At 34.6% G+C, this 13320-nt stretch overlaps 1 protein-coding gene across 2 annotated transcripts in view; it reads right to left on the bottom strand.

Moving 5' to 3' along the window:
* The window catches only part of ARL6 (ARF like GTPase 6), a 44523-nt gene that overhangs the window by 7450 nt on the left and 23753 nt on the right, over nt 1-13320 (bottom strand). For both annotated transcript variants that reach the window (XM_025873196.2, XM_025873187.2), the window contains 2 exons: nt 8487-8616; nt 4569-4624 (listed from right to left, as the gene is read on the bottom strand). In XM_025873196.2, the coding sequence (XP_025728981.1) occupies nt 4569-4624; nt 8487-8616 (186 nt within the window). The remainder of the gene's footprint in view (nt 1-4568; nt 4625-8486; nt 8617-13320) is intronic.

The following is a 13320-nucleotide window of genomic DNA, read 5'->3' as shown; positions in this document are numbered from 1 at the left end:
CATTTATTGGGTTTTTTTCTTAGGCTAGGCACTTTAACACAGTGTTTCATTTAATCCATACAATTTTTGACATTTTATTTTTTAATTGTATAGGTGATGAAAATTATCTTCAAAAGAAAATAACAGAAAATTGTTAATAATTAGTTGATAAGTAGTAGAATAAATCTGCTAAACTCAAAAGCTCAAATGCTTTTTATTACTACCCTATGTTCCCTACATAAAATAGGGAAACTGTTCACAGAAAACCGCTCTAAAAGTTACATAAAATAATTTGGTAACACAAAGGCACAAAAATATTTCCAACAGTATATCCTCCTTACAAAAAGGGAAGTAAGATACAAAGATAATGAATCAGAGAAATCAGACACAAAAATTGGGTAATAAAACCAGAGTTGGCAAGTGGCACTGTGATGTTGGATCGTTACTGACACCTAGTGGCCTCATTATTACAGACAAAATATACCAAAAAAAGAAAAAAGGAAGCGAGAACTACAATTTCTTAACCTATTTTCAGTAGGTACTATGTTTTCATGAGCAACAGTAGGATTTTATCCCTGCTATATCTTCACTGTGAGCAGTAAGCACCGGGAAAATAAGAAATCAAGGCTGAACATATGCTTCTGGTGTCTTCTGTAGAACACTGCTCCTTAAACTATTTTATATGGGAATAAGTCCCATCAAATCATCAGAAGTGTAAACCAGTTCTTTATCACCATTAGAGGTTCTCAGTTATATTTTACTTAATTGTAAAGTATGACTAAAACATTCTTTGTAGTTTAATAGTAAATGTCATGATATCTACATAAAAACAAAAAAAGAAATACAATAGTCTATGCAGTTTATTAAAATACTATATTTTACTAATAACACATAAAAATATTTATCAGATGTACATTTAATACTCTGAACCAAAGAGATATTATGTCTCTTTATGTATGGTCAAGCAGGCTATTCTTAGATTCACCAGGATATGCATAAGAGAAAACAAAATTACATATATAATTGGCATTAAAAGGTTAGTGTAAAAGAAATTAAATTTACAGCCACAAGACTATAACTAGAATTAATAATATTTTGTTATTCACTCTTGTTCAGGGCTGGGAGATTCCTGATAGGAATGACTCCCCTCAAGTTCGCTCACAAATGGACATTTTTTAGCCTGACTCAGGGCCCTGTAATAAAAGGACCTACAGAACTTGGTTTCATCCACATCTATTGCTCTGTGTGGGTCACTGCTTCAATCCATTCCTGTGATTAGTAAACAATGTAATCTTAGAGGAAATGATATATCTTAATTTATTCCTTGATATGGTAAGACTGTACCAATCAATGATAGCTATTTTGATGAATAACAAAACTGCAATATACAAAACATCAATAGAATACCGGTATTTACAATACTAAATGAGTGTTAAAATTTGTGTAAACATGTATAAGTGGAGCTATACGTAGAGTTCAGCATGATTCTTAGAAGATATATTCTATTCAAGCTTATTTTTAATTATTGACAGTAAGGCCTGAAATTTGTCCCAAACTTCAAATGTGCTTCTATCACTAGATCTGACAGAAATTTGTTGCCATAAACTAAAATTATTTCCTAGAGTTGTCAAGTATATTGATTGTAAAGATGCAAATTCTTTATTTAAATAAACCCTTCAGAAAAATGTAATAGAAGTAAATGTAGCCTGTTACAAGGAGAACAGATTCTTATTAAACTTATATAAATGACTATGATTGTCATGGAAGAAAGAATACTTACTGAGACTTTTGAATTTTGGAGGGTTCAGGTAGAAAAAAAAGTTAAATACTTTAAAATTTTTATTATTATTTCTGTTCTCCTTGTAACAGGACACCATTGGAAACATTAGTTATTTTATCAAGGCTTTGACTGGAATGTCATATTTGAGAGAGACATGCATAGACTCAGATATGACCAAACAGCTTTGAGGAACTAAGGCTGACTTTACAAAACAGGGAGCCATAAAGCCCCTTGGAAATGTTGGCCTGATACCTTGCTTAGAGTTCTCAGCAGCCTCACCAGGTGAGTAAAGAATCACTTCCTGGCAAGTGCAGGAACCTCAGGATATACTGCAGACCTCATGAAGAGGAATCCGCCCAAATCTACAGGTATGGCAGGCATGTCTGATGGCAAGTACTTGGCTTGGCTTCTGACCTGGAGAGGCTACTAAAAGTTCAACCTAGAGATTCCTTATAAAAGTTCCAGCAAAGCAGATTCTAAAAGATCTATATGACCATTATTCTTGCTGGGTTTATGTAAATAATTAGGCCAAGTTTATTAAAATTGGACTTGTTTTGTAAACAAATTAGTCTTGATTTGGCTATCTCTGGAAATGAGGGTTATTTTAGAGAGAAAAATTATGTTTCAATAACCCACCTTTGTGGATGTTAAATCCTAGTTTTGATTGTCCTTAAATGTTTGCTTAAGTTAGACAACTTGAGGTAACTTCAGAGAAATAGCTTTTCTATTTCTACATAATAGCTCATAGATAGATAATCTTATTGCTTGTTATTCTGTGGGGATAATTACAGGATCCCATGGGCATATGATTATTTAAACAACTGGAAAATGGGATTAATCCCCCAATAACTCTATAACTCAACTATCACCTTGACCAATTCTGTGTGAATAGGATGATGAAAATTTTCCTTAAAAGCTGGAACGTACCCTGCTCCATGAGGTTAACTATGGACTTGTGGAGATAATGGACAACCCCACTTTCTCTGTGATTAGATTGGATGATGCACTTGGGGATGCCCTTATCGCTTGAGACAAGTCTCTCACTTAACAGTGATTCCTTTTAATTACGATATTGTTAAGGCTGGACCTCAAACAAAGACAGCTTCTTGATGGTTTTATTCCTTAGTCATATTTGTCCCAGGAACTACCTCTATTAATGTAAAATTACAAGTCGAGACTTTAGCCAAGCACACAGTGACCACCTTTAAGCATGACATGGCTGTCACCAACAAATTCAAAAAGTGGCCCTCTAAAACTGAATAGCCCTTGATATCTTAACTCCAGTTAAAGGATGCCCAACATTATATGTCTGGCTCCTAATGGACCCACTGACTATGTAGCTCTAACTTGTGTCCATAGCTTCCCCCAGGCTGGGTAGGCCACTGTACTTTGGTTTTCGCCTGAATGCATAGATGCATTATTAAAACCATTACCAATCCAGCCAACCTTCCAAATTTAAAACAATGATGGACACGTTTTGTGTTACATTGGTATGACCACCTAGCATCCATCTTTGTTCCCTCTTTGAAACTACAGGATGTGTGGCACATGGAAGCTCTTAATTAGTACACGGTCAAAGCCCTAAATGACACTCAAAATGGCACTTCTCTATTAAATACTAAAGTAATACAAATGTATGAAGCAGTTTTACAAAATAGAGTGGCATTAGATGTTTTAAACTGCTACTCAGGGTGAAACGTGTGCTAACATAAAAACAAAATGCTGCATATACATTCCAGATTACCACAAAAATATATCTGGGTTTCTAAATGAATGAAGACTCCAATTGGCACTTTAAATGATCTCTCTTTCCTTTAGTGATTGCTTTAAACTCCTGGCCTGGAGGAAAATTATCAAAGGTCAACTATCAAAGTTCTTTCATTCAGATTTCTCTTTCTCATTACAATATTAACCTTATTTTGTTATTTCTGGTGTCTCCCTGCCTAGTGTCAAGACTCCTTCACTGCCATAACTTCCAGCTGACAGATGATCTTTTCTACTCATGGAGGTTCATATATGTTGACCACATTGGATTTAGCTGCCTCCAACTTTTGTAACTCCCCCATATGGTCCCCAACTGACAATACTGACCCATAGGTAGGGACATCTCTATGCCCCTATTCAGCAGGAAGAAGTTACAGAAGATGGGACCTCCTACCTTCAACAACCTTAAAGATTTAAGGGTCAAAATTGTTCAGGGGGGAAATGATGAGGGAGCAGAAGGCTGGCTGAAGACAAAGCAGAAGCTGACACCCTGCAATCCCCCCCCAACCCCACTCCTGGGTGGGACCTGTGTGACATTCTTCCAGGAAGCTCCCAACTATCTGAATGTTAATGCCTTGCAAAGGGGGAAAAACAACCTTAACTTGAAAAGGGCAAGGCCTCTGGTATCTTGTAAGTCCTCTTTAGCATATGAAAGTTCTTTCGAAAACTTCCCTTTTCCCTCAGTCCCCCAGCCCCGTGGTATAGCATCAGTTGCTCCTCACAACCCTGGTGCAGGTCTTTCTGCCCAGGGGTCCTGTTCCTGCGCTTTAATAAAACCACCTTTCTGCAAGCATGCGCGTGGGTGCACGCACAACCCAAACCACCACCGAGAAAAACAAAAAAAACAACAAAAAACAGAGCAAAACAAAACAAAGAAGTAAATGTAGCAAGGTAATGCATACTTACTGGATTGTTTTTTCTGACAGCAGAAATAAATGGAAACGAGAAAGGCAATGATATAATAAAAATGAAATGTAAAAAGGGAAAGAAAAATGTGAATAGAATAGGAATAAAGGCTGAATATGCACAGTATTTTGCGATGTACCTTGAAGCCAGTCTACACCTTCTTGCAATCCTTCTCCTTTTATGGCATCACTAGCACTGAAATAAAATCCGTAAGAAACATATCCATTTCATTACTTCATAGAACCATAGAATAAATAATTACAATTTTGCTATATGGCAAATTAATATAGTCTAGTAACATATATTTGAGCAAAACTGGTAAGCACTGAAACTGAATATACATAAGAAATAAAAGTCTGGGTGCTCAGGAAGAAGACATGAGAAATTTATTCACGATTTATGATAGACATTTGGAAAAGTGTTATCACTAAAATAGTTATTATTCTGCTTTGCCCAGCCCCAGTGGCTCAGTAACATTTAATTATTAGAAATGGTTGACCTAGGTTGTAATTTAGCCACACAATGGAGTGACTTTATTTGAAATGGAATTTGATATCTATAAGGTATAAATCTGTAATTATAACTTTGGTAAACTGGTAGAATAAAAAAAAAATCTCAGATTTCAATCATACTCTTCTATCTAGTAGCTTCAGGCACTGGACAGGTTATTTAACTCTCTTTATTTTTAGCATCTATAAAATGATGCTAAATAAACTAAAATAATGAAATGCAGAGGATTTTTATATTATCAGATAATCTTTTTCAAAGACATAGACTGACAGCAATTAGTATAAATAGATTTTCTGAATGATTAGGGTTCCTTTTAAGTGTGCTAAAGCATGATTTAAAAATGTACCTAATTACCTAAAATAATTAATTTGATTCTAATCAAAACAGAAATTACTTCCAAGGAATTACTTATTAGATTATGAATACAACTTATCATAGAATTATTTTAAAATAGAAAGACAGAAACCAACAGCATGTGATACATAATTATTCAAAGTAAATTACAGATTATCCATATCAACAGCAAAACATCAGTAACTGAAATGCTTATAAAGATCAATGTATTGATTTTTATCACACATTTACAGTCCCAAACAAGACTAAGGTCTCAACCGAACAAGTAGTAAAATGGAAAAACTTGTCTCCTTTACTGGAGGCGTTAGTGCCATACTAAAAACCCTGCATCTTTTCCTATAATTCCCAAATGTTTGAATTCTACCTTTCCTTTTGAATACATCATCAGATCTGTAACTAGAATAAAAGCCAAAGTCTTTACCGTGTCCTACTAGGACCTGTGTGATAAGGTCTGTGGCTATTTCTCAATGGCCTCATCTCCTACAATTTCCCCCTAGATCTCTCTGCTCAAGCCAGCCTGGACTTCTTGCTATTCCTGGAACACACGAGGCACATTCTCATCTAAGAGCCTTTTCACTTGGCTGGCCTCTCTGTCTGGAAAGCTATTCCTCCAAACTTTTGCATGAATTTCTCCCTGACTTCAGTTAGATTTCACAGAGGGAGCACCTCTCATTCTTTCTCTTATTATCCTACTTTATTTTTCTTCATCCTTCCAGGTATTTTACATATCTATTTACCTGATTTGTTATCTGTTGCCCTCACAAGAGAGTAAATAAGCAAATACATATATACTTATTGTGCCAGGGACTTTGTCAAAGACCTTTTTTTTTTTTTTTTAAGATTTTATTTATTTATTTGAGAGAGAGAGGGAGAATGAGAGACAGAGAGCACGAGAGGGAAGAGGGTCAGAGGGAGAAGCAGACTCCCTGCTGAGCAGGGAGCCCGATGTGGGACTCGATCCCGGGACTCCAGGATCATGACCTGAGCTGAAGGCAGTCGCTTAACCAACTGAGCCACCCAGGCGCCCGTCAAAGAACTTTTTTAAAAGAACATTAACAAAATCAGACCCTGAGAATCAGAGTTGGCTATATATTTAGTACAATGATTAAAAATAAACCGCAAAAATTTCCAGGCTGCATTTCTCTATAATCTTTTCTTTATTGTCCAGTAAATTTACCTGGACCGAAGGCAGGAGAGATAGAATGTTTTATCTTTGTATCACTGAGTGTTACCTTTATTTCTAAAACTGGAAAAGAAAAATAAGTGTATTTTCAATTTTATACATGTTTTAATGAACATAGCAAAAAATAAAAAAACAAGCTTAACAAATGAAACACTAGAACTTAGTGAGATACTGTTTGAATAGAGTCAAAATTATAGACAACTTTCAAAGAAATACTTGGCATTCTTCTATAAGTTATACAGAAAATATAGAACCTGGCAATATAATACTGCACATCCTTATAGCAACAGGACATTACCTTTTCTTTCACTGAGAAGTATTTAGATGTCACAAATGAATAAAGAAATCTGTTAAAATTCAATTGCTGATGTTAAATTTTAAGTAGAAGAGATTTTTTTACCACTTGCAAAATTAATTTGTTTCAAAATTAAAAGTAGGACTACATCTTTTAGTATAAATTAGACTTGTAGTTCTTAATGTGAAAACTCACAATGCTTAATACAAAGCAAAAATTAAAAACTATTCTACTTTTGGTATTACTAATTTAAGTATGATTTAGAGAAATACAAAGGTTCTACCTTAAGATACTTCTCTACCTAAAATCCCTCCTTTCTTTACCAATCAAATATCACAGAACCACAAATTCCAAATCAAGAGACATTTTGTAAAAATTGACTCTTCTTCTGATTCCAAAGTAAGGAGGGTTTTACTCAAGATATGTAGTGTTTCATTCCTGGGTAGAGGTGCTGGTGGCCCTGAGTACTGAGGCATTTCAAGGGCTTTCTCAAGCTCTCTTCTATGAGATTCCTTTTTCAGCACCAAGGTTAGCTCTAAAAGTTCTTTACTGAGCTCTACTATCTCCTTGTTCCATATTCTGTATCTCTTTCTAGAGGCAGTGTATTTCTCTGCTTCTTTGTTAGGCCTTTCTCCATTGATACCTTCTTTTAAAAAAGGGAAAACTGGCAAGAGAAGGACATCTTGCAGCAGAGGGAAGTAGGTGGGTGGATAGAAAGAAGCTCAAATTAATATAAGGTAGGCACTAAAATACTAATATATAGCTTCTGGTTATCCTTATTGGAATATTTTGGCAGAAAGGCACACCAGAGTTAAATATAACCATAAGAAACTGCTTTCCAAATAAACAATGTATAATAATTTCAGATAATAAATACTGAAGAGTTCAATTGTATTAGTATATCCAAATAAAATTAATATTTACATTTCTATATACTCATATAAACCAGTATTTGTTGTGTACATACTAAGTACCTAGTACTATTATTATTCTAGGGGTTACAGAGTGAATGAAACTGATAAAATCCCAGCTCTCATGGTGCTAATGCACTAGTACAGGTAGAGAGACTATAAAACAAGCAAAACTCAAAGAGGACAATGCAAGAGAAATATAGAGCAAAGTGTATAAAAAAAAGCAAGAGTTGGAGTAAGATAAAATGATATTTTGAAGGGCTGTCAGGAGAGGTCTCTCTCCTGAAGGAAGTACAATAGCAAGCCAGGAAAATCATTTTGGAGACAGATTCAGACAAAGGGACTAACAAGTACAAAAAAGTCCTGAGATGGGATTGTGGTTGGCTGATTCAATGTGCAGAAGAAAATCAGTGTGTTTGAAACTCGGTAAATGGGCTAAATTATTCTTTTAAAGAGTTGTTTATATTTTTGTATCCTCAGAAAGATTTGAAAAGTTTTTTTTTTTTTTTTTTTTAAAGATTTATTTATTGAAGTAATCTCTATACCCAATGTGGGGCTGAAACTCACAACTCTGAGGTCAAGAGCTGCATGCTCTGACTGAGCCAGCCAGGCGCCCCAAGATTGGAAAAAGTTTTAATAATAATATACTCATGAATACCTGCACTGCTACAATTCTATACAACTAAATCCTTAGCTTACATCCTATCATGTTAGATGACTTACACAACGAGCTTAAGAGGGAAGAACTGAAGCTCAGAGATTTTTTTCAGAATGCTAAAATGAAGAGTAAATATAAAACATTACCAGATATGCCATGGTTTATCTTTGATGTTCTCTAAACACAGCAGCTGAGACACTTTTACAGATGTCACTGCATCTCTAAGATCCATTTTGTTTGCAAAGAATAAGATTGGTATTCGGCGGTGCTTAATATCTAAAAGACAAAATAAGACTATCATCACACTTCTAGCTTTTTGGTCATTTCCCCAAATATTTAAAATTGAAATGCACTAAAACTGTTTTCCAACCACTTCTTTCTATATCACATATACGCCAACATTTAAACACATACACTGTGAAGAATGTATCTGAATGATATGAGAATTAACAAAATACTTCTTCTTAAGACTATCTACCTTCTGGGACGCTTGGATGGCTCAATTAAGTGTTTGCCTTCGGCACTCTCTGGGATGCCTGGATGGCTCAGTCCATTAAGCGTTTGCCTTCGGCTCAGGTCATGATCCCAGGGTCCTGGGATGGAGTCCCACATCGGGCTCCATGCCTAGCAGGGAGCCTGCTTCTTCCTCTGCCTGCCACTCCCCCTGCTTGTTTCTCTCTCTGACAAATAAATAAATAAAATCTTAAAAAAAAAAGAAAAAGAAGACATCCGCCCTCTGGTTGGAGCTTTAAAACAAAGATGAGTGAGGTGGGAGTTGGGGCTCAGTAAGCGGTTACTGACCAGTACCTATACAGGGGTCAAATATTTTGTTTTGTTTTTACTGTCAATAGAAAGGAATCAAACTTCAAATGAAAGTAGAAGGGAGACAAACAAGATCTTGATTTTAGATTTTAGTAACAGGTTAGAAGTAACAAACTAGATACATTAACAAGATATTTTACCTTGTTACAACTTTGGAAGTATTTTTCACTGTTTTGAATAGATAATACATTTAAATAGTTCAAAATTCAGAGGACACAAAATAGTATACAGTAAAAGAATCTCCCTCCCACCTGTCCCAGGCAATCCACCTGTCCTCTCTAGAAGAGTTAACCTATATCACCTATTGCTTGGCATCTTTTTAGAAGTATTTGCAAAAACTTATTATATATTATTCTTTATACAAATAATAGACTATCAGTTTTATATCTTTTGCTTTTCACTTAATTTCATATCTTGGAGCCTGTCCCATACCAGTACATAAAGAGCAGTTTCTTCACTATTTTAACAGTTGTAGAATATTCTGCCTTTTAGTACTATGTACCATAATTGTTTATTTTTTTTAAAGACTTTATTTTTTATTTGACAGAGACACAGCGAGAGAGGGAACACAAGCAGGGGGAGTGGGAGAGAGAAGCAGGCTTCCCGCCGAGTAGAGAGCCTGATACGGGGCTCGATCCCAGGACCCTGGGATCATGACCTGAGCTGAAGGCAGACGCTTAATGACTGAGCCACCCAGGCGCCCGATGTACCATAATTGTTTAATCAGTACCCAGTGAGATATATTTGTATTGTTGCCAATATTTAAAACTACAAACAATGCTGAAATGAATAAAAGTGTACATAGCAAATTTTGTACATGGGCAGTATGTTTGTAGGAGAAATTTGGGAACTAAAGTTGCTGGTTAAAGGATGTAAATTGCTATTTTGATAGTGATTACCGAAAGGCCTTCCTTTAAAAATTATGTCAATTTACACTTCAATAACAATATGTAAGAATGAACGTTTCCAGTGCCCTTGCCGAAAGTATTATCAAACCTGTTGATCTTTTTATGATAGTGGATAGGTAAAAAAAGTACTATCAGAATATGTTTACTTTGTTTTAAGAAGGGTCAATAATTTTTCTATATATTCAAAAGATGCTTCTATTTCTTTTTTTTTATGAACTATTTTATCCTATCCTTTCCCCATTTTTTAAAAGATTTTATTTAATTTTTTGAGAGAGAAAGAGGGAAAGCACAAATAGGGGTTGAGGGGCAGAGGGAGAGGGAGAAGCAGACTCCCCTCTGAGCAGGGAGCCCAACTCAGGGCTCCATCCGAGGACCCTGGGATCATGACCTGAGCCGAAGGCAGATGCTTAACCCACAGAGCCACCCAGGCGCCTCTAAGTTTTTATTTTCTATTTTATTGATTTGCAGGAACACCATAAGGAGTATGGAAAAAAGTCCTGTAGCTGTGATATAAACTGCAAATACTTCCCCTTGCTTGTCATTTGCCTTTAACTGCTCATGGTTTGTTTTGTAATTAAAAACATTTTATATAGTCAAATTCATCAATCTTTTCTTTTAGGATTCTGGGTTCTGTGTTATAGTTGGAAAGACCTCCTCTTGCCCCAGAATTATTTTAAACTTCTCCCATAGTTTCTTCTACTGCTGCATTGGTGTGATTTTTACATTTAAATTAGTCCAGCTAGAATTTACCCTGCAACAGAGAATGTCAGAATGGATAAAAAAGCTACACATAACCATATGATGTTTACAAGAAACACACAGAACATAAGGACACAAACAAGCTGAGAGGAAAAGGATGGAAAAACATGCATATATTTAAATGTAAGAAAGCATGCTAGGCTACACTATTATCAGACAAAATAGTGTTCAAGATGAAGGGAAAAAGACAGGCATTTGTTGTTGTGCTCTGTGAAGTTTATTATATGTCAGTGCTTTTTTGAAGTTTTTATTTAAATTCCAGTTAGTTAACATAGTGTTATTAGTTTCAGGTGTACAATATAGTGATTCCACACTTTGATACAACACTGTATGCTCATACAACACCCCATGCTCATCACAAGTGCCCTCCTCAATCCCATCACCTATTTAGCCCATCCCTCACCCATCTCCCCTCTGGTAACCATCAGTTTGTTCTTTATAGTTAAGAGTCTGTTTCTTGGTTTGCCTCTCTCTCTCTTTGAAAAAGACAGACATTTAAAAATTATGAAAGTGTCACTCACTCAAGAAGACAAAACAATTTTAACTGTATATGCATCTAATAAATGAACACTATCACCTGACATTTATAGACCCTTCACCAACAAGAGCAAAATACGTATTTTACCTAATGGCAGATGGAACATTCACCAAGTCAGACCATATATGATGACCCAATATTTCTAAGGATGAAATCATCCAGAATATGTTATTCCATCAAATGGAATTTAGAAATCAATAACAAAAAGAAACCTAGAAAATTCCCATATATTTGGGGAATTAAATAATACAACTACTAAATAATCTAAGGATCAAAAAAGAACTCACAGGTAAGTTAGAAAATACTCCAAACTAAATAATAAAGGAAACAAACATATCAAAATTTGTGACATGTAACTAAATCCTTAGAGAATATGTATTGCTTTAAATGATCATATTAGAAAAGGTGTAAAATCAATGATTTCCACTTCCATCTGAAAAAGGCAATAGACAATGAAATACAATGTCAGTATAGAAAATGCATAATAAACCAAAGAACAGAAATTAACAAAAATTTTTAAAAAACAAACCAACAGAAGAAATTAACAAAGCCATGGTTCTTAAAAAGTTAATAAAACCAACAAACTCTTTAAAAAATTGAGCAAGAAAAAATGGAGGAAACATAAATTATCAATATCAGAAATGAAGGAAGATACACAGATCTTATAGACATTAAAAGGATAGCGAGAGGATATTATAAACAGTTTTATGTCAGTAAACTTGACAACATAAATTTTAAAATCTGGTCAAAAATTACCAAAAGTGACCCAAGGAAAAATACAAAACTTTAATAGCCTTATATCATTTAATGAAATCTAATTCCTGATTCACAGTCCCTCTTACTCCCCCATCCTCCCACACACATACAAAATCCCAACCCCGATGGCTTCATTCATATATTCTATCTAACATTTAAGGATGAAATAATACCAATTCTATCTAATCCAAAAAATAAAAAGAGAAAAAGTAAATATTTTCCAACTCATTTTATAAGGCCTCTCTCACCCTGATGACTAAAGCATTTTGAGAGTTACAAACCAAAAACCTTATGAGCAAAAAAACAAAAATTTTTAATGAAATGTTAGCAAGTCCAACTCAATGATATATCAAAAGGTTAATATTCAATGGCCAAATGAGATCTAACCCAGGAATGTAAGCTTGCTTTAATATATGTGAATACAGTATAATATTATCATTGTAATAGATGTAGAAAAAGCATTTGGTAAATTTTAACACTAGGTTATAATGGAACTTCTTGAAAAACTAGGAATAACAGAAAATTTCCTTGACCCAATAAAGATATAAGCAAACCCTAGTAAGCATCATAATTAGTGGTAAAATAGTAAATGTAAAGAATGGAAAAAGATACAGAAACAACCTAAGTATCAGTGATGAATGATAATGATAGTGAATAACATGGACTTGAATTGTGCAGGTCCACTTATATGTGCCTTTTTTTCAATAAGTATATTGAAGAATATTTTAGAGATTTGTAACAATTTGAAAAATCCTGTAAACAAATCATGAAGCTTAGAAACACTGAAGGAAAATTAAGAAAAAGTTAGGTATCTCATGAGTGCATAAAATATATATAGAAATGAGATGATTTTATCACTTAGTACCATAAAAGATATACAAATCTATTATAAAAAGTTAAAATTTATTAATTCTTATGCACATACAGACCAAATATGGCAGCATTCACAGTTGAGAGAAATGCAAACAAGTGTAAAGATGCAGTATTAAATCATAACTGCATAAAATTAACTGTAGTAATACTGTACCGCTGTAATAATTTCATTGCCACCTCCTGTAGCTATTGCAGTGACCTCAAGTGTGGAAGTATCTGCTTAAAATGCTATGTGATACTAATCATCTCTATGTGAGCAGTTCCTTTTTCTAGTAAATTGTGTATCACAAAAAGCTGTCACAGTTCTCACATACTTTTTCATCT

This window comes from Callorhinus ursinus, unplaced genomic scaffold, assembly GCF_003265705.2.
Source record: "Callorhinus ursinus isolate GAN/ISIS: 27379988/994484 unplaced genomic scaffold, GSC_fseal_2.0 scaffold1, whole genome shotgun sequence".
NCBI classification, from domain to species: domain Eukaryota; kingdom Metazoa; phylum Chordata; class Mammalia; order Carnivora; family Otariidae; genus Callorhinus; species Callorhinus ursinus.
The sequence above is the reverse complement of the archived record's forward strand: the minus strand, read 5'-3'. Positions and strand labels throughout refer to the sequence as shown.